Source organism: Orussus abietinus, unplaced genomic scaffold (genome assembly GCF_000612105.2).
Source record: "Orussus abietinus isolate OABI.00-Male unplaced genomic scaffold, Oabi_2.0 scaffold91, whole genome shotgun sequence".
Classification (NCBI taxonomy): domain Eukaryota; kingdom Metazoa; phylum Arthropoda; class Insecta; order Hymenoptera; family Orussidae; genus Orussus; species Orussus abietinus.
This window is the reverse complement of record NW_019394308.1, coordinates 196,299-219,109: the sequence shown is the minus strand read 5'-3', so window position 1 is coordinate 219,109 and position 22,811 is coordinate 196,299. Positions and strand designations below refer to the sequence as shown.

At 41.6% G+C, this 22,811-nt stretch overlaps 1 protein-coding gene across 4 annotated transcripts in view; it reads left to right on the top strand.

Annotated features, from left to right (window-relative positions):
• The first annotated feature begins 772 nt into the window (after positions 1–772).
• The window catches only part of LOC105704472 (twitchin), a 106,869-nt gene continuing 84,830 nt past the window's right edge, over positions 773–22,811 (top strand). For all 4 annotated transcript variants that reach the window (XM_012433699.1, XM_012433698.1, XM_012433697.1 and 1 more), the window contains exons 1-4: positions 773–941; positions 16,762–17,253; positions 18,361–18,382; positions 21,918–22,080. In XM_012433699.1, the coding sequence (XP_012289122.1) occupies positions 16,941–17,253; positions 18,361–18,382; positions 21,918–22,080 (498 nt within the window). In that variant the 5' untranslated portion in view covers positions 773–941; positions 16,762–16,940. The remainder of the gene's footprint in view (positions 942–16,761; positions 17,254–18,360; positions 18,383–21,917; positions 22,081–22,811) is intronic.

Sequence of the window (22,811 nt, the reverse complement as noted above, 5' to 3'; positions counted from 1 at the left end):
TCGACATGGATAAAAAGCTCGGCTGGAAAGTGGATTTTGTCTCATTTTTACATACTATCTGCAAACTTCATATCACATCATGTAAATTCAGCAGCTCACTGCCACTTACGCAGACGAAAATGTTATTCTTTGAACACAGTTGTTTTCTTAACTGCGTTTGGTTAATTTCATAACATGTTTTGGTTGAACGATCCGAATTTAATTTCACTTACTCGTGTTCTTCGATCAAGTGAAGGGTTTAATTAAAGGAGGAGGAGGTTAGACGGAAAGATACCCTTTGACTCTATACTTCTTCGAATGTTCTTACTGCGTATACGTAGAGAACATTCGAACTATATTCACGCTATCTGTTGAAGTATCTTGATAAATCCTCGAGTCGATCGCATCTAGCCACGCTCCCGGCAGTTATAATTAATCCTGGAATTATCTCCAATAAATACTCGCCGGTAAATAATTCCCCCACAAATTTGTGGAACGCTCCAACGGCATCGCGGAGACAGGAGCACTTAGGGAAAATGGCCGATCCGCGCGAGGTCTTTGCTCGTTAAAAGCTCGACCCTTTTTCCGACATCTTAAGGGGGCGAGTAAAAAACGGAAAAACGGACGGACGTGTCGCATATGGACAGTCGGTCCTCGTCGCCGCCGACTGGTCGTGGGTGTCGCGTGGGTCGGCGGGGTGGGGGGCGCGCAAGCTCGGCCGATCGGCCGCGAGAGGGCGGCAGGTTCGAAGCGAGGAGAGCTTCGCTCGGGCGTTCGGTTAGTTCGCGCGCGGGGCCCCAACGATCGGGACGGGCGAAGAGCGACGAGTGCGCCGACGACACTCGCCGAGAAATCGAAGAATCGACGCGTTAGCGCGACTTACGAGGACCGGAGGGATACCTTACGGGAAGCCCAGCGAGACGGAGGGAGTGTTCACGAGGTTCGAGGAAGACTTCCTTCAAGTAAGTTCGAGAGGAAGAGCTCCGCCAGTGAGTCGCGCGCCTCGCCGCCCGGCGAGGGGGGTGCACAGTGTGAGCGAAGTGCGCCCGAGGGCGAGTGTGCGCTCGCGAGTGCAAGCGGACGCCATCTTGGAAGTCGGGACCGCGGCAGCCGGCGGCGGGACAACCTGCGGCGGCGATCGGCCTGACGTTGTCGCGACTTCCTCCACTTCTTCGTAGGTCGGACGGGGTCGTGAGCGCGTCGGTCGGGCAGGACCTGTCATGGTAACCCCTCGGGGAATTCCTGATTTCTGACAAAATTCTACAGCTTCTCCTGTTACCGAAGAGTAGTATTCGGCGAAACTATGAGCAAGGGAAAAAGAAAAATTAGGAACTTTTCCCCGGGGAATCGGAATTAGGCGTTTCGTTGGCACGTTAATTAAGTGGATCGTATTTAACGATAGGGCAGGACCTGTCATGGTAACCCCTCGGGGAATTCCTGATTTCTGACAAAATTCTACAGCTTCTCCTGTTACCGAAGAGTGGTATTCGGCGAAACTATGAGGAAGGGAAAAAGGAAAATTAGGATCTTGTCCCCGGGGAATCGGAATTAGGCGTTTCGTTGGCACGTTAATTAAGTGGATCATATTTAACGATAGGGTAGGCACGGGAGAGAGTAGATACAGGATGGTGTCCTTGGATAATAAGAATCTGGTGTTTTATTAGTCCGTCACTAAAGGGATGGTATTTGACGATAGTTAAACATAGGGTAAACAGGAATCGGAATCCAACGTTTTGATGGACTGCTACTAAAGAGGGCAATATTGAAGATTGAGGAGAAATCCTGCAGGAAATTCTACTCGAGTAGTCGGAAATCAGCGTTTTATTGGTCTGTTATCGAAGAGGACGGTATTTGACAACAGGTCTAGCATAAGCAAGGAAAATGTGGGAAGTTCCACTTGATCGTTCGGGAAGAGTGGCTACGATTCCTCGGAGAATTTTACGTGAGAATTTTTCTTGCCGTATCATCTCCAAGAAGACATTGGCAGGAATGATTAAGCACGGGCGAACAAAAGAATTAGAGAGAACGAGTCGAGTCCGGGATGATAACACAAATGACTGGAGAGGTCTTCCGCGGGAAAAAAAAAAGGTTATCTCATGAGGAGGTGAATGGCAAGGGAAAGTAAACATTTGGGAACGAGTTTAGAACGGATGACGGTAACTCATAAAACACGGGAAACACGTTGGTTTCCACACAAATGACGAAAAAATTACCATTATAAAGTTGTCGGGCACCGGTGACTTCCACGATATTTGATCTGTCGAGCAGGGTTAAGTTTCACCTTCGATATCAACTACGATTAACTGAAAAACTGAGCAAGGGTATTTTAAGTCATTGTAATTGAGTTTAATAACGCTGATAGTACTCTAATTAAAAGATGAACTTTCGATAAGTGGTCCGTTTATCGTTCGATCATGGGATGGGAAATTGAAGGCCGTGGGTCGCATGAAAGAGAATTTGGAAATTTTTCTAGCATTTGTGAATAATTTCTGGAGTTAATTTGGCGTGCAGACGTAGGCTAGATAATCGCGAAGGAATTTAGAGGTGTTTTTATATTTATTGGTAAAGCGGATTGTAACGATGGCATACGTATATTTCTTGGGTTGAGTCTAGTTCTCTGAACGGCCCTGCTATTTCGACTTCGTTTCCTCTTGGATTCCAACAGACATAAAATTTAAATAGCATCCCGGCCTACTCTGACGTTTCATTCGCGCGTCATTTGCGTTCGCCCGTCCCACCTTCGACGCGAAGTCTGTCATCTTCCTGACACGAAGCATATAAAAGAGAGGGAAACCATTTTTCCCCTGAAATTAGAAACCGATTTCACTTCTTTGACATGAAATATACTGACTGTCTTCGCGCAAAAAAACGTGGCGATATTCTCGAAACTTTATCCGTTCGTTTCCTATACTAGACGATTGTTGTTCCATAAGTTTGCAATATTTTTTGCGTAGCGAATTTTCGTTGGAAATAATTCCATGCTTAAGGTGATGTGAAAGTGGCGTCAAGGAGGTCTCGTTTATGAAACTTGTCTCCAGGCTGGGTGTACCGATTAAAACCTCAGAATATAAATATGGAGGGTATAAGGAAGGTCCTGAAAGTCATGAAATTTAAATTAAAAAAAAATTTTAATGGGTATTAAAATTAAAAAAATGAAATTTCAGAAGTGTCAGGACCTTCCTTATACCCTCCATATTTATGTTCTGAATTTTGAATCGGTTCGGTACACCCGATTCAACAGGGAGAATCCATTATCAATTAATACGTGGATCGTTTCGTCACAGAAAAATGGATTATTTTTTAACCTTTAAGAATTTCTTCGGATACTTTTGGAACAACTATATACAACAAGCCGTCTTGTCGTCAACGTGCACAAAGTTAGGATATATACATATATCCTCCTTCCGCCGTGGATTCGATAGGTGCGATAACTCTCGCGTCATAACAGCGGAACAGGATTATGTTAGCTTTAGGGCTTTTCCAAGTTGGTCGTTTTCGGGCCGGGTTATATTTAACAGGGCTGGCTTCGGAGGCCCCTTACGTCACGGCGCATAATTTCCTCGAGAGACTCCCATCGCGTCGTCAAAGCGGCGACCTTAATGTCTAATCCCAGCGGCGGGTGTCGCCAAGCCTGTCGCCTCTCCCGTGCGAACGAAATAAATGACTCGGTGGAGGGAAAGGTTGAAAAGAAGGGCGGGTTCCTACTCTTGGCTCGGCCGTCCCGACGACGGCGTCGCGCCTCTCCTGCGGCGTGCCAGATCGCTCTTCCCGATGGGTGTCGCGGCTCGGTTATAGGGATGCAACGAGTCGTATATTTCGACTCGAGTCGAGCACGTTTTCGAGCCAACTCGGCTCATTTTTATTGTAACTCGAGTTTTTCTTGCGAGTGAACGCAGACTACAAACGCGAGATCGAGTTACCTGCGCGTCCACCGTTAAAACTATTCACGGATTTATCCTTCGGAACGTTACACTTTTGCAAAGTTAATACTCTTACTTGCTAGATTTACAACGCATGTTTATAGAATATGCATCTAAAACGTTGGAAAGTTAGCGCACCGTGTTCGAATATATCTTAAGAAACATGCGATAAAATTACAATATTTTTTTTTTTCTTTAATAACGAACCAACCCACCAACTGCGCGTTATTCGAGTTATTAGAATTGTCATTATTTAGATCGTTTTGCTCGTCAAATCGTATATATGCCGCGTTAATCCTTTCTTCAAAATGTCGTCGTTATTAGAGTCCAAACTCGGGGTGACGTCTTCGGAGTAGCTTATCCTTCGGAACGTTACGTTATACTTTTGCAAAGTTAATACTCTTACGCGCTAGATTTACAACGCATGTTTATAGAATATGCATCTAAAACGATGCAAAGTTAGCGCACCGTGTCCGAATATATCTTAAGAAACATGCGATAAAATTACAATATTTTTTTTTTCTTTGATAGCGAACCAACGCACCAACCGCGCGTTATCCGCCTTATTGGAATTGTTGTTATTTAGATCGTTTTGCTCGTCAAATCGTATATATGCCGCGTTAATCCTTCCTTCAAAATGTCGTCGTTATTCGAGTCCAAACTCGGGGTGACGTCTTCGGAGTAGCTTATCCTTCGGAACGTTGCGTTATACTTTTGCAAAGTTAATACTCTTACGTGCTAGATTTACAACGCATGTTTATAGAATATGCATCTAAAACGATGCAAAGTTAGCGCACCGTGTCCGAATATATCTTAAGAAACATGCGATAAAATTACAATATTTTTTTTTTCTTTGATAGCGAACCAACGCACCAACCGCGCGTTATCCGCCTTATTGGAATTGTTGTTATTTAGATCGTTTTGCTCATCAAATCGTATATATGCCGCGTTAATCCTTCAAAGTGTCGTCGTTATTCGAGTCCAAACTCGGGGTGACGTCTTCGGAGTAGCTCGAGGGTATAAAGTATTCGACTCGTCGCGGTTATCGTTGACTAATCGTCATCGCGGCCAACCACGCTTGACTACCTACCGGCTACCTATTCGTAGAGCACTATCTAGGTATCTAGGCTCGGTGTCGGTAGTATTTTTAGATAGCGTAACGTGAGGAGGAGCCATACGTCGTGGGGTCCGTTCGGCCCATCCTCTGGCCCGACGGGCGGCGGTCCACTCGGTGGATGCTGCGTCTCTTCATCTTCTGGGTTGGCCGCCGCGGCTTCCCCGGATCCGACGGCCCGAGGCGCGTGGGTGCTCCGGGCGAGGGTAACTCCCCCACCAGGGCCTCCTGGTGTAAAAATATCCGCATACCTCGCGTTCCCTCGGATTCACCAATCCGGGGAACGCGGAGAGAGAGGTCGCTTTCCTGCGGAGGTCGGCGAAGATCCCACGGGAACTGGAGAGGATCTTCTCGAGCTCGTAGACTAGCTCTTGGAGAGGCACGGATGGTTTTAGGAGCGTCGGGTCCGTCGACGGGCTTCCGACTCTTCCGAGATTGCACAGATCTTCCCCAGGACGATCTCGTCCTGGCAATCTTCACGGGATTAAGGTTAAGTGATACACGTCGAGGAACTTGATCGACGTCGGTAAAGAAGGTTTTTCTAAATACCTACGTTGCCGAAGTTTGTTTTTATACTGACAGCTGTGTCGAATTATATTGGGTATTGCACCAAATGGCATACTCCACCTGTCGTTTTCGTAGAATAATTATTAAGAAATCGAAATAAAACTCCAGAAATCCTCTGGATTCATGTTTTCTGAGGCTCTGATTGGTTGCAGAGGGACATCCTGTGTCATCTGTGATTTCCATGTCAACTAAATGTTCAATCCGAGACCTCGTATTCCCATCGTTTTAGCATAGAAGCGCGTGAGACACTTTTTTTTTGTCTTTATCCCGTTCAAATGCGAGTTTATCGGTTACCAGAGTGTTCTAAATTGTCGTAAAATTGTCCTGACCCTTTCGTTTCTCGTATCAGAGCTTTCAATAATTGTGTATTGACCGAAATATGAGAGCTCGACGCCATTTTGGTTCTGGTCTGGCCTAAGTTGAACATTTTTTAAAAAACCCAAATTTTGAATGTGTCAGGACAATTTTTAGATGATAACGAGTCATGTGTCAAAGTTTCGGACAGTTTGGTCCAATGCCCTTAAAAAAAAAGTGTTTTATCCAAATCGACTGATTTGAGAGGGGTTTCACTTCACCTCAAGAGAAATATTCAACTCGATTTTTTATAGAAGCGAAATGGAATTTTCCTGGGGTTAGGGGATGCTTCTTTCCTTCCCGATTCCTTCGTGATCCCATAGGAGGTTTTCGGGATTGACAATTGATTATCTATGTTTAATTTTTCCTGGAGGTTTTATCGATTAAATAAGAATCTACTTAGAATAGTTCTTGGGATGATGAAGGTTTATCGGGAAAAAAGAATTAGATTACACTTTTTTTTCTGCTATTCTATTTCGTCGATTTTAGGAAAGGGTCATTCAGACACTAATATTCAAGGGGTTAGACTATATTGCACGTAATGTTTCATGACTTCAATAACATGATTGTTTCTAACTACGATTCTCAGCTTATCTCTTCATTCGATAATCATTACGGGCAATGTGTTAAATTTAATTACTCGGAGAAATTAAATTTGCCGGTATTAAAACATCGGTAGGGTGTGTAGATCGATAATTATTTTTAAAGCTGTTAATTGCCAGCTTTACGAAATTCGTGTAAAATTTTGGTTAAGTTAAATCTAGCAGGTTGGCTAGAATTGGAGATCGCGGTCAGTAGTCCTCCGCTGTATCGAGGAAAGCGAAGATCCCCTTTCGTGGCATCCGATGTGTTAAAAGGAACCCCTTGTTTCGACATTACTGCGCCAATTTCAATGTTAAGGCTGCGACAAAATAGGAACTGTAAGACACGGATCAAAGCGCAAGGAAAGTAGCCAATTACAGCTGTATGCAACCCCTAGCTGTTTCCTAGCAATTTATCAGCTTATTTGCGTCTTCGGGAATATTTATACTCTACTTCTCTGCTATTATTTATATTTAATGTCAAACAAAAGGCGCCTTAGAGCTGGCAAACGCGAGAGACAAATGTCGACTCGGTGGGATAATATCTCGAGAGAGTTAGAAGCACTTCAGTTTCAACCGATGAATCATTCCGTTTCCTCCAAGGAAAGTCGTTAATCAACTTAGTCGAGTAAATGTCTTTAATAAGTTGGAGATATTTTTCTATATTAAAAAAAAAACATGCGACAATATCAAGACACAGATCTTACGTTTAATAATTTACGTATAACACGTATAAGTTGAATTTTGTAAGAACGTTTGATTTATTTGTGAATCTCTTTTATTTCAAAATTTGCAATCTGTAGTCCATGATATGCCAGTAGTGACAATACGACGTCCGTTTAGACAGTACTCGTCAGTCGCGCGTAGTTGTATGAACATTTTATTTATTTATGAATCTCTTTTTTTTAAAACTTTGCAATCTGTAGTCCATGATATGCCAGTAGTAAGAGAACGACGTTCGTTCACCCAGTACTCGTCAATCGCGCGTAGTTGTATGAACATTTTATTTATTTATGAATCTCTTTTATTTCAAACTTTGCAATCTGTAGTCTATAATATGCCAGTAGTAAGAGTACGACGTTCGTTCAGGCAGTATTCGCCAGACGTGCGTAGTTGTATGAACATTTTATTTATTTATGAATCTCTTTTATTTCAAACTTTTCAATCTGTAGTCCATAATATGCTAGTAGTAAGAGTACGACGTTCGTTCAGACAGTACTCGTCAATCGCGCGTAGTTGTATTTATGAATCTCTTTTATTTCAAACTTTGCAATCTGTAGTCTATAATATGCCAGTAGTAAGAGTACGACGTTCGTTCAGGCAGTATTCGCCAGACGTGCGTAGTTGTATGAACATTTTATTTATTTATGAATCTCTTTTATTTCAAACTTTTCAATCTGTAGTCCATAATATGCTAGTAGTAAGAGTACGACGTTCGTTCAGACAGTACTCGCCAGACGCGCGTAGCGTCAGTAGTAACAGAACATGTCCGATCAGCCAATCTTCTCATTCTATGCATCCAAAGGTATATCGACTTCTAACATTCCGAGAGTTCGAGATGTAACTGCTTCTGGATACGATTAATGTATCTAAAAGATATAGAGTAAAGTGCACTGGTGGCCATTAAAATGCCCTTCCTAGGACTAACAGATGTAGACCCGAAATTATTAAAATAAAAAAGTTTAGTAGATCAAATTAACAAATGATGGAAATCTCAGGTATTTTTAATAATAACTAAAACTTTTCCCCATATCTTAATCTCAGCCGCAGCAATTAAATCAACTTTTCCGCAGCAATTAATTTAACTTCTTACTTTGAATTCTTGATGCTGCAATTTTAATGGCCACTTGTGTATCGTCAGACATTATCTAAATACATTTCTTCTTATTTCGTGCAACATATTTAGAATATCTATATAATCGTATAATTCTTGGTGCTGCGATTTTAATAGCCACTAGTGTATCGTCAGACATTGTCTAAATACATTTCTTCTTATTTCGTGCATCATATTTAGAATATCACTATAATCGTATAATTCTTGGTGCTGCGATTTTAATAGCCACTAGTGTATCGTCAGACATTGTCTACATACATCTCTTCATATTTCGTGCAACATATTTAGAATATCTCTATAATCGTATAATTTATAAGTATAATTCTTGGTACTGCAATTTTAATGGCAACCTGTGTATTGTCAGACATTGTCTAAATACATTTCTTCATATTTCGTGCATTTATATTTAGAATATCTATAATCTCGAAAGAAGCCTCGGAGCGTTTAGTTCATACGGGTTAACGGACTTATGCTCAGCCATTCGGTCCGAGATATTAAATGTTAACAATGTTCGAGTGACATTTCAATATCGGCTGATCTGGCAAGACTCGCATCGGCCATCTGCGATCGACCGCGGTCGGCTTAGGAACGCGGCCAGTCGGGGTCCTTAACCTGCTAATTGTGTTATTCTCGTGCCGGCTATTTTTTACCGACATGTTGTAACGCATTGCACATAAGACCGGAAAAAATTAATTCGAGGGAGTTCGAGTACGAAGTCTTGCCACGTAGATTGGTCGATATCGTGATTTTCCATTATTTTACAAACCATGCACTAAGAACTCATTGAAATCTTGACACGTGCTTATGGGGACAAGGGCATCGTTGTTGTTTGAAAGAGTTGCGTTCAATTGTCCTTCTGTCAAGGCGGTATTTAATGAACGGATCTACATATTTCTAAAAATTGGCCTGCTTTAAATTACCATTAATTCGAACGGCTCGGTTATGTCATTTATTTGAGTAGGTTCGCGGAAAGGATTGTCTATTGTTATTTTTCTTTTTCTTCCTATTGACCTCGTATATTCGATTTTCACCTCGACTCTTCGTTTTTCGGGGAATTAAGGTATCTCGGTTTCTCGGTCGTGGAGTAATAATTATCGCGTCGAGATGCAGTGCATCCAAGAATACTGATCTCGATATAAACCTCAACGAGGGCGGATTTTATCACTCTCATGTATCACTTGGAAGGTCAGCCTCCGAATATGTAGGAACTGGTACGATCTTCCGTGATTTCGCGTTTCTGCATTAACGAGAACCGTCTCTCAAAACTTGGTTTGATACCGTCGTAGATATATATATCTGCGTGCTCAAAGAACGTGGTATTGAGGTGCCTCCACCAAAAAGAGATCTTTCCAGGGGGATTATTAATCTTGCAAATCTCAAATTTGAGGATCGCATGCATTGAACATAACCTGGATTTACATTTCCTTTTACCCTACATTAGGACCAGCTACTCTTTGAAAAGAATTCTTCGGCAGTTCCAAACGGAAATCAAAACCTCTCGAAATTGATTTTTTATACCTGTATAATTATATCGGTACGTAAAATTCTAATTGGACATTTGCACTCCTACGCGAAATCGAAAATTCGAAAATTATTCGAATGTAATGTTCTAAACTTATATTCCACCGTAAGGACTCAATACGATCTAGTACTCGTATATTTCTTTAAGGAACCGGAAGGTATTAAATAAATCTGTAATGCATCTACTTAACCGAAGACAAAACAATGTAATATAGATAGCTTTTACTAGAACCAGGAGGAACTAAACCTAATAGAAATCTATTCTTCGTTGCGAAGTTCAACATAAATCAGAGTCCACTATATGAATAAAATAGTTTGAAGATTTACAAAAAATGCATCCCTGCTGCGTGATTGTAGGAAGAATCAGGTGTATTAAATAGAAACGAAAAATCGTCACTTTTATTTTTAAACACTGAAATTTGGAATTTTATTCCATTCGAGCCTCCTTATAGGGATATTAAAGTGAAGTTAAACCCCCTTCAATCAGTCAACTCGAATAAGACACTTTTTTTAAGGGTATGGGATAGAATTGTCCGAAACTTTGACACATGACTCGTGAGCATCTAGGAATTATCTTTACTTTCAAAATTTGGATTTAAAAAAAAATGTCTCTCATATTTCCATCCATATCCAATTATTGAAGGCTCTAATGTGAGAAACGAAAGGGTCAAGACCATTGTACGACAATTTAGGACACTCTGGTAATCGATAAACTCGCATTTGAACGGGATAAAGGCAGAAAAAGTGTCTTATGCGCTTCTATGCTAAAACGATGGGAATACGAGGTCTCGGAGTGAAAATTCAAATGACCTGGAAATCACAGATGGCGCAGGGGGTCCCTCTGCAGTTAAGTAGACCCTCAGAAACCATGAAGACAGGGGATTTCTGGAGTTTAACTCTAATTTCTTACAACTATTGTACGAAAACGACACATGGAGTATGCCATTTAATACAATACTCAATATAATTCGACAAGGCTGTCAATATAAAAACCAACGTCGACAACGTGGGTATTTAGAAAAACCTGTTTTACCGACGTCGATCAAGTTCCTCGACGTGTTTCACTCCACCTTAACCAGTTAGCTGTGTTTGACGAGTATACTCGTCATGAAAACACGTTTCCAATAGGTCGACACAGTTAACTGGTTAACAATATATCCCTTGGGGTTCCACCAAGAACACTCGTGATTCACCCTCGACCCCAAAAATCATCCCATCACCCAATGAATCAACCTTTCATCTCAACTCGGTCATCGGTCCCACGGACCGTTCGCTCGCGCAAAACCTTGGCATATGATCGGCTCGCCGTGAAACGATGTTGCGTTTTTAAGCTCGCTATCTGACCTAGAAGTTATAATTACTGGGCTAGGGATGCATTTAGGTGGACTCCCGGTTGCGTCGGGGCCTCTATTTCCGTGCACTGACTCAAAGAGTCCGCAGTACGCGGCATTCCGAAACCAAAAGACAGGGCCTGTCTCTCGGAAATCGACGGTGGAGGAGCCGTGACGCTTCCGAGGGGCCGATTTATTCCCCGGGGGGAAGTGCTACACGTCGGGACAGCTCTTTGGCCGCGCTTTTCATTCGTTTATAGCCCGCCATTAGCGTGCTATTTGCAGTTAACATTTATTGGCCGTGTCGGTTTGACAGCGGGCCGCCATTTGCCAAAACTGGGGAAGAAAGGGCGCGGTATTGACCAATAAGTACGAATTATCAATTTCAAGGGTCCTGTGATATTTTTGGGCTCCTTATTTTTTTTTTACAATTACATCTCGAGGCCTTTCTTGAGCTCCCTTTAATCTGGGCAAATTCATCGATTACACCTGTATTGTTACGACACTGCTAAGGTATATTGCCAGGTAGATTTATCGTGAACATCGTATAGAATAATACTAAAATTATTAGTCGTATCTATTGAAAACTCCATATCGAGTAATGCCGAGATTTACTGTCGGATTTGTGTGAAGTCCATCTTGAATAATTCCGAGATTTATTAAGTGTCGGATTTGTTGGGAGCTACGTATCCATTGATGATAAAAATTGTGGATAGTCTCTCGCGGTTATTAATGAACACCGTAGATACTTGTAATAGATTAGGCTCGGTCGGATTTATTGTAAACTTAATCTTGAATAATATCGAGATTTATTACGTGTCGGATTTGTTGGGAGCTGCGCATCCATTAATGCTAAGACTACCATATAGTCTCTCGCGGTTATTGATGAACACTCAGTTCATCAATAATCGCGTTAAGCATCCCATATCGTCTCTTGCGGTTATTGATGAACCCCGGAGACACTTGTATTACATTAGGCTCGGTCGGATTTATTGTGAACTCCATCTTGAATATAATAACGAGATTTATTACATGTCGGATTTGTTGGGGACTACATATTCATTAATGGTAAGAATGCCATATAGTCTCTCGCGGTTATTGATGAACCCCGGAGACACTTGTATTACATTAGGCTCGGTCGGATTTATTGTAAACTCCATCTTGAATATAATACCGACATTTATTACACGTCGGATTTGTTAGGAGCTGAGTATCCATTAATGCTAAGAATCCCATATAGTCCCTCGCGGTTATTGATGAACCCCGGAGACACTTGTATTAGATTAGGCTCGGTTGGTAAATAGCGAGTCTCTGGCAGACTTCGACGATTAATGGGAATAGTCCGTGGTTTTACAGACAGGGGCGATTTTTACTCGTACAGTACAGGCCTAGGACCGTTTAGGAGGGTTTGAGGACCTCCACCTTACGGTCGGACGCGTTTCACGCTCTTGCTAGTTGCCGTTACGGTCTCCCGAAGATGTAATTTGCGGACGTGTCACGAACCGACGGCAATTGGATCCCTCGTGATGTCGGTCGCTGCCAAAAATACGTCTACACCGAATATTTCGCGGTAATGGTTTAATGGCTCATGGAGAAGTTCTCTTCCTGCTTCGTCGATACTCGACGGAGGAACTCTTTTGCTAAACTCCGTTTTATCAACTCTCATCTTGACTTCCATCACCCTGTCCGCCGACATATCTCATTTTTGCATCCATCCTCCATAATATTCCCGTTCTCCCAAAAGCTCGACCTATAAACCCGATCGATCTCTTCCTCTATAAAAGCTCAATTGAATTTAATTTTATCGAGTCCTATCGATAAAGTGTGCGATGAAAATTCTTTTGAATATCTCCCCGAGTCGCTTGTCTTTTCTTACCACTGTTTTCAGTTCCGATATCTACGCGGTGATTGCGCGACAATTTTTTCCACTGGTCTTACAATTACATTGGGGCGCAAATATGGCGTTCGGGTGGTCGTGAAACGCACGATTCGCGCGTGCAAAGGCGCACGTGAAAATCCCGACGAGAAAGGGGTACAGGGAGAGGAGGGTTACGGGAATGCGAACAGCAATTACGAAGTGCGGCAATCTCTGGTACAACTTGCCAAGACTCATCTCGTGACGTCCATGATATTCCCGTTCTCCCAAAAGCTCGATCTATAAATCCGATCGATCTCTCCCTTTATAAAAGCTCCATTGAATTTAATTTTATCGAGTCCTATCGATAAAATGTGCGATGAAAATTCTTTTGAATATCTCCCCGAGTCGCTTGTCTTTTCTTACCACTGTTTTCAGTTCCGATATCTACGCGGTGATTGCGTGACAATTTTTTCCATTATCTTACAATTACATTGGGGCGCAAATATGGCGTTCGGGTGGTCGTGAAACGCACGATTCGCGCGTGCAAAGGCGCACGTGAAAATCGCGACGAGAAAGGGGTACAGGGAGAGGAGAGTTACAGGAATGCGAACAGCAATTACGAAGTGCGGCAATCTCTGGTACAACTTGCCAAGACTCATCTCGTGACGTTGTGAGACCGAACGGAAGGGGCGCGAGCTTGGGAAACGTCCCGTGGACGTCACCGTCGCCGCGCATCCGTTTGCTCTCGTTTCCATACAAGAAACGGCCTCGACGATGGTCCGCGTCAACGGCTCGTTCACCAGTTCGCGGTGATAATGTAGAAGTCGTGGATGTCGGTGTCGTTGACCTATCGACACATCTGATCTCTTGTCGGGGGCATTAACCTTTTCGATGTCGGTCTTGATCGATAATCAGCTGATATGGGCTAGGGGATCAAGATCGGGCATTTAAAATAGCTCAGGAAGTTATCAAAGGAAAAAAATACGGCTGGCGAGTATTGTCAAAATGTCAGGGTTATGTGTTATCACTATGCACGTGGATGCGGGGAAAGCGTTCCGCGCGGAAAACATTTTCACTCGAGGAAAAAGAATTTACGGTTATGATAAGAAATTGTACTTGCTTAAAGATATAATATAAAAAATATAAAAAAGATAAGAAACAAAAAAGAAAACGCTAGAACAGGGGCCAGCAACATTTTTGTCGAGATATACTTTTATTATATTGAGAACGAGAAAACCATTATTTTGCTGGGCAACACAAATTTTACTCATAGTTGCAATATTCTTTTCTAGCTACAACATATTGTATATCGCGAATTTGTTTGGGTTGGAACAAAAATATTTGTTTACTGTTGCTAGAAATTCAGTAGTCGATTTAGCAAGCATTCTTTTTCGAGGGGCCACTCACTCGGAAATAGGTTAAAACGATTTTCTTTATTGAGAACCGATTGTCCTTGATTTCATATGATAAGCAACAATGCGATTCGGTAACGAGGGTCAGTCGGTCTTAAAATTGTGGCAATGTTTTGGTGACTTCCTATGATTTTCAGTGATTCCTGCTTGCAATTTTCACCTGATTTTCTCGTGATTTTGAGCGTTAAAATTCATAATTTCTCGAGTGAATACCCCCTCGACGTTTTTTTTAAAGAAAGCACTTCAATGGTTACGTCTTCGTTCGATATGATTGCAAACATCGTTGTTTCTGCAATAAGAGCAAAACTATGAGCAATGCTGTTCTTTGTTAACAGTGGGAATGTCTTTTTTCCGTATATATACGCGGAAGGACGGTTCATTCCGGCATCTCTTGGCCTGTGGCATAGAAACACTAAAATGCGTTGCCAGCGTGCGGTGTTCGCCGTGGAAATGCGGAAAATATTTTCTAAAATTGATGATTGGTTGTACCGTCTCAAGGTAATTCCGTACTCCGCGTCAATTACGCGTGCTCTACGCGCGCATGAAACGGAAACATTAATCGATTTCAATAAAAAGTAGGGCATCCTTAATCATAAATTACAAGCTCAAAAATAAGCTTCGTAATTTACGGTTAATTTTTCGTTCTTTGGACGAACAAATGAAAATTTTCGATATTATTGTTAGTAACACAATGTGAAATATTTGGACAAATTTCAGGGAAGTTGTATGTCTAAAGAAATATTAAAAAAAGACTAGGAAGACGTCTCGGTCACGTGAAGATCATACATGAGAAAGTTAGCTGTAAAACCAGTATTTCTAATAGGAGGACTGTCTGCTTCAAAAAAGGACATCAGGTCATCTTAATAAAGACACCGATCGGTTATAATTTCATGCGACAGTCGAATTGAACGAGATATCAAGAAATTTAATAGCGCTTCGTTTAATACTAGGACGTTGAAGAGGTATTCATGGGGAGTTTATTGGGAATTAATTATCCCTCCCTTTCATTGGACTCAATGTTAGTTTTCTGCAAGGAAACGGGTTTTGATTTGAAAGATTGCCACGATTTTATGTGAATGCTGTTATTTCATAGAAACGTATACGAAGTCACGCACTCCGATGAATCTTTGCGGGAAACACCCGGGCGGTTGTTAAAACGGTCGTGCAATAAAAATATCGGATGCCTGTCTCGAAAATCCTACATGCCGTCTCCGCGGTTACATGCCAAACATAATAACCGATTACCAAGATAACCGCTCTGCCTATTTCCGAGCCAAGATCGCATTAATAATAGAGCACTTGCGTAATCGAGTGTCCTTGGATGCTTGGAAAATATATGAGGAGCATGAATTCTCAGGTTGCACTTCGCGGCACCTCTTCCAGTTTTCGTCATCCGGATCGAGAATTTAGATTGCTTCGTGGAATAGACAATTTAGAACAGTCTGGTAATCGGTAAACTCGCATTTCAACGGGATAAAGGCAAAAAAGTGTCTTATGCGTGTCTATGGTAAATCGATGGTAATACGAGGTCTCGAAGTGAAAATTTAGTTCACATGGAAATCACAGATGGCGCAGAGTGTCCCTTTACAGTCAAATAGGGCCTCAGGAAGCATCAATCTAGAGGATTTCTGGAATTTTACTTCGATTTCTTTACAATTATTGTACGACAACGACAGGTGGAGTATGCCATTTAGTATATAGTAATTCGGCACAGCTGTCAATATAAAAACGTACGTCAGCAATGTAGGTATTTAGAAAAATCTTCTTTGTCGACATCGATCAAATTCTTCTACGTGTTTCACTTCACCTTAAACCTCGAGGGAGTGTTCACTCAAGAAATTATGAATTTTAACACTCGAATCATGTGGAAGTTAGCTGGGAATCGCAAGCAGAAATCACTGGAAAACGTTGGAAATCCCCAAAGTACTGAGAAAAATGATAAGACCGTCACTCGTTACGTGGAAATTGATGATTTCAATATTTCTCAATACATAATTCTCCGTGGAATGTAAACATTGCAGATCCGTCCAGAGGATCGACTCTTAAATCTTGTTAACTCTTATTTGATCCTTCCGACGAAACTTAACGTCGCATCTTATTACGGTACCAGTTTCTACGTAACCAAGGAATTTGTTTATAAATTGTAAGTTTCGAAACCTTAAAGTGTGTATTAATTGTAATCGTACAAATAAACCGTTATTCGATAAATTTCATGTTATATCGGTTTAGTCTCGATTTGGGGGAATAAAAAACCTGAGTCCCAGAGGGTTAATAATGAATATCTTCGCAGGAAACTAGGACCAGGAGCCGGGCGTGGATTACGGAGCGGAGTTTCCGTTCCGCATAGATGTGGCCGTGGGGCGGCGGCCATTGAGGTGCAGCCGAGAGGAGGCCATTTCCCCAGCTCGACCCCGAACGAAGAGCACCCTGAGGAGGAGTCGATAACCCCCGGGAGGCGCCCCGGCCGAAATGGGGGTCGCCGACGATTTTGCCCCCAGCTTCACGCAGAAGCCCCAGCTTCGCCAGGAAGATGAGGGCAACCGACTCATCTTCGAGTGCCAGCTCCTCAGCTCGCCGAAGCCTGAGATTTCCTGGTTCCGCGGCGAGACCCAACTCGCCGAGGACTCCAGGACCAACTTCAAGATCCAAAGCGTCGCCGCCAACAAGTTCCTGGTGGTCCTCGAGCTCGACGACGTCATCGAGACCGACGCCGGCCTCTACAAGGTCAAGGCCAAGAACAAGATGGGCGAGGTCGCGGCCTCCATCAACCTGAACTTCAGTCGTAAGTGTTGCTAGAGGAGTTAGTTACCGGGTCCCTGACCTACCCCACTGTCGACAGGGACTGGTTGGGATCCCTTGAATTTGTATACACGCAAAAGATAATTTGGTTCATCGGATAAAGTTCTTTGATCGACTGCATTGACGTTTTCGTCGAACGAGGCGAATTTTGGATCGTTTGACCAAACTTGTTGATTTCGATCAGCCGAAGTGTTTTGGTTAAGTCGTTATGTTGTGATCATTTTTCAAGTAATTTAGTCGATAATCCAAATATTTTGGTTAAATACCTTGGTTTAATTTAACGTTTGGCGTGATCTACCACGGTATTCGATAAAATCAACCTAAAGTTATTAGCCAAAGAATTTTCTCGTATCGTCGAATTTTGTTGTATAATTTTGTACACGCAAAAGGAAATATGGTTCATCGAACAAAGTTCTTTAATCGACTGCATTGACGTTTTGGTCGAACGAGTTGAATTTTGGATCGTTCGACCAAACTTGCTGGCTTCGATCAACCGAAGTGTTTTCGTCAAGTGGTTATGTCGTGATCATTTTTGAAGTAATTTAATTGATAATTCGAATATTTTAGTTAAATACCTTGGTTTAATATAAAATTTCGCGTGATCTACCACGGTATTCGATGTAACCAACCTAAAGTTATTAGCCAAAGAATTATGTCGTATCAACCAAACATTTTTCTGCGTGTACAACATCGTTTCATTTTGGGCAATTTAAAGGGACAAGGAATTAGTTATTGATGTTTGTGATGTACTTAAAGGTGATGGCAGGATGTTCGTGTGAAGGATTAGGCTCCGTTTTGAAGAGAAAGATTTCTTTAGAAATTTCTTGGAAACTTCATTGAACAACATTTGAATAAATGGATGTATAAAAGTTTATACACACGTAATCTAAATATCGGGTCGGAATATTATAATACAATTTTTTTATCTTTACCTAGTTCATATATTTTAATGGATTTGAGGCTTTTACGTTACATCGTTTGATGAAAGATATTATAGATTCCACTTTTAGCGATTTATCCTGACGTTTTGATATGACTTGATATTAATACGCGTTGAGACGGTTGTTGTAACGATCGTTCTGTTTTACAGCCGTGGATGAGCCTAGAGAGAAGTAAGTTGAATGTGGAAAGAGTGACGACTTGTGACGAGGGATTTGAATGTAGCTCTCTCTCTCTCGTTCGCTTAATGATTTTGCTTTCCATTAACAGCAATTTAATGGAATTTACTCACCAGGGTTTAGAACGATCGCACGACGCTGATGGAAGTGGAAAACATTTTCTTCCCATGCTTACGGCTCCTTTTTCGTTAATTTTATTAGCTGCTATTATTTTTTTATTTATCCTGCTATACATACATCCACGCCGATCCACTGAAAGCNGTATCTGTTGACATTCACCGGTGAAAGTCGACATTCTCCAATTTCGGTCATTCACGGTAACATATACATATCAAACCAAGTCATTGCTCGACCGTTCAATTCCAAGTGACATCGATCCAATCGACCCACGGAAAGTTTGATTTTACCCGCGAAATCAGGCGATGATCCGTGCACCGCCTCTAGGAAATGCTAGCGACATGTTAATAGGCCGAAAGTTGGCAGCATTTCTCCTGCCCTCTGTCACCGGTGGCGTTAGTGACTTGGGCCGATAATATTTAGACGAACGTCAGGTACACTCGGCCGAAAATAGGCGTCTCGGCATGCCCGCTATTCTCAGCTAAGTCTAAGTCTACGCGACCACGGTCGATAAGCGCTATCGTGACGTAGAGTAGGCGAGCGCCGTGCCATGTCATACAAACCGAATTTAATTTCTTTTTTTTTTTAATTTTCCGTAATTCGGAACTCCTGATATAAGGGAAGACACGATCGAGGATAGATTGAAATTTTGTTGGATTTTCTTGGGGTGATATCGATCATTGATGATACGCGTAAAATTAGATTTATTAACCTTTTATACACGGTGAATATGGCTGACACCATTAAATCGGTTAGGTGCGCTCAGCGTCATTAGTTATGCCAAGTGCCTCACCTAAATTTCTCCCCCGACCGGCCGCGGGTCCTATGTCGAATTGTATTGCCGTATTGCAACAACTGGGCCGAAGCAGTCGAATAATTCATCCTCCGAGCTTGTCCGCGAACGCGACGGTGCTATAATAACACCTATTCTACTTTGAAACTGGGACGCGGTGAAGCAAGTCGAACGAAAAAGTTTCCCAGGATGTTTTCCAAGACCGGCGTCGGATCATTTATTTTCAGCCGGACGCCCGCCGGCTTCTTTTTTACGGCCGAAAGTCGTTCCCCCTTCCCGAATTTGATTTACATAATTCCCGGGTAAAGATTATTTCTCAGGGAAATAGGACTTCGACAAATGGACTCGCGAAGAAGCGGCGCCCACGCTCTCAGCACGAGCGGGCAAACATCCGTTCTCCACTTCTTCTTTTTTATTTGGTTCAACCCTTTGTCCATTGAAAATGCAAGATCGTGTTTTTTCATCCTTACGAGAGAAACTTTTTTTGAAGGGGTCCTTCGGAAATCGCGAGTTCCTTAGAACCTTTTCCCGCACTTGAGGAGCGATGAAATTATCCATACTTTAAGAGGATATGAAAGAGACAGCTTGTATATATCTGAGAAGTTAAATTGTTGGGGAAAGTATTCTCTGAATTAGATGTACCGATTCGTTTCAAATTTTACCACGAGAATATGGAGGCCCTAAAGTAGGTCCTGAAACTCATGAAATTTTATTTCCATCAAAAATGTATTTATTTATCAATAATCAAATCATAAATATTCAGTTAAGAGTATATGAAAGAGTCAGCCTGTATATATCGGAGAAGTCACATGATTGGGAAAAGTATTCCCCGAATTGGGTGTACCGATTCATTTCAAATTTTACCACGGGAATATAGAAGCTCTTAAGTAAGCCCCGTAACTCATGAAATTTCATTTTTCATAAAAAATATATTTACTTATCATGGACTAGAACCAAATTGGCGTGGTCCGAGAACGTTTTCGATGTTTTTCGCTTCTTGGAGGCATAAAATCGAAAAAGAAGAGTTTCAGGACCTAGTTCGAACAATTTAGAGTACCGTAGATATGGAATATTACAGAATCAGATCGGAAAATGTGGTAAATACTTCCACCAACGATTGCAAGAGAATGCTGGCTCGTCCTGCGGCTAACGCGTGCTTTTAGAGCAAAAATTTAGTTGCAGCTAAACGTCACAGATGGCGACGTTGGTTCGTCAAAATATAAAGAATCACGAATTCATGGTATTTCGGCAGTTTTACATCGATCTTTTGATCATTACTTTACCGAAATGACATATGGAACCCTTCAGTTGGTATAATTCTGAACGTAGACTGTAAAAGACTTCCAACATAAATATAAATGTCGGTAATGGGACGCGCCAGCTTATGTTCCCACTTGAGTATTCGAAACGGCGTTACCCCCAAAAAGGGTATAGATGAATTTTACTTTATAGACGTAGATTAAATTTCTTAGCGCCTTTCGTATCCTCTTAAAGTCTCCTCATAGCGAGAGAAGACTGGCCAAGGCGTGGAGGCGCTGTCGGACGAGTTAAACAGCTGCAGCCTACTTCTCTAAACTTAGCAAGCCAACGTCTTTCGAGGCTTTCGACTGAGCTTACAGAACCCAGCTTCAGAATGGCACACGCGCAGGGATAATATGCAAACTCGTTCATAATCGGTTATGCAAGAAACGGCTTGACAGGGAAACAGATCTCTGCACGAGAGGGCGCCGATTCTGCGCAGGAAACCGCGTTCATAATTCCGTCCTATTCTGATAAACATACGCAAATAATCGGCGCGGTTCCTTTGCTCTGGAACAACGTTAAGGTGATGTGAAAGTGGCGTCGAAGAGGTTTCGTTTATAAAACTTTTCTTCGAACTCGGTTTACAGAATAGTTTGAAACTTTACAGCGTGAATAAGGAGACTATAAGGAAGGTCCTGAAACTCATGAAATTTCAAATTCTTTTCAAATTTGTTTATAGGTATTTTAAAAATAGTTTGTAAAAAATGAAATTTTGCAAGTTTCAGAACCTACCTTAGGGTCTCCATGTTCATGCTTTAAAGTATGAAACGATTTGAGACACCCAGTTCGTAGAAAAGTTTTATGAACGATTGAGCTTTCGAATGCCACTTTCACATCCCCTTAAGGTGATATGAAACTGTGATATATACATAACAAAAAGTCAAGATATTTATAAAATTTTTCTCGAAACTGGAAGAACGCGCTGCCCGTGAAATTTCATTTTTGAGAAAAAAAGAATCTTTTTTTGGTTCTTGTCCGAGATAAGTAACAAATTTTGTTCGAGAAAAGAAATTTCATGAACAGCGCATTATTCCTTAGGGCCTCCATAAACACGTATTAAAGTTTCAAATAATCTGGTGCACCCAGTTTGGAGAAAAGTTTTGTATATATTTTGACTTTTTGTTATGTATATATCACACTTTCCTATCACCTTAATGAAAGGATAATATGTCGAGCCGATGAAAGGGCGGAGAAATGCTGGCAATTGTTAGGGAAAAAATGTAATACCACCCTTGACTCGTGTGTCGTGGTTTGATCGCATCCGAGAACGAAGAAATTCGGCGGTCTTTTTTTTAACAATGATTCTCCATTTTGCAGACAAATCGACGGCATCGCACCGACTTTTGCGAAAAAACCCGCGATCAGACAGGAAGACGACGGCAAGCGACTGCTCTTCGAATGCCGCATCACTGCGGATCCCACGCCGAAAGTCTCATGGTTCCACGACGGAAATATGGTCAAGGATTCGTCGAGACACAAAGTGAGATCGGTAGCCTTTTCCATGAATCAAGAATCTCGGTAGAATTTCGCGCCAAATACATTTTAGAGCGAGAAACTCACTGCGTCGAGTGCTGAGTTCTTTTAAGTGAAACTTCTTTTGCGGCAGTAGGTGTAAACTCGCACGATACGAATTCTTTTTGTTTCTTTTTTTTTTCTTTTTTTTTTTTAGACAATTACTTTCATTTTTATGTTCTAGTATTAACATTGCGTGAACATTTTCATAGCGTTATTTAATTTCAGTTTATTGTCCAATTTTCTGGAAATGTATTTGTCGCGTTACAGTAAAAATCGCCATATTTTTTCTTATAGAAAATGAAACGTGACTGTGGGAATTTCTTTGTCGGCTTTCGGTTAACCCAAAGTGAGGTTAATTTGCTTCTAGATGAATTCTTTGTATATGTATATTTGTTATATCACGGCAGGGTTGGCATAAATCCGATTATTTTACAAAAAGGCCGGCCCAATGGTTTTAACCAGTTTAAACCATATTTGCTGTTTTTTATCGCCAAAACCCTTGCCTAAAAATAATGGTTAAAACCTGGTTTAAACGATATTTAAATCGGGTTCTTTCCATTGTTTTATCCCGAGTATGCGCAGGAACGAAAATATGTTTGAATGCTACCTACACCGTAGATGGGTTACAATTTATTTTAATTTGTTTGGATGTGAATGGAGCGCATGTATAGGTACAGGGTGCATAGAATATTAAAG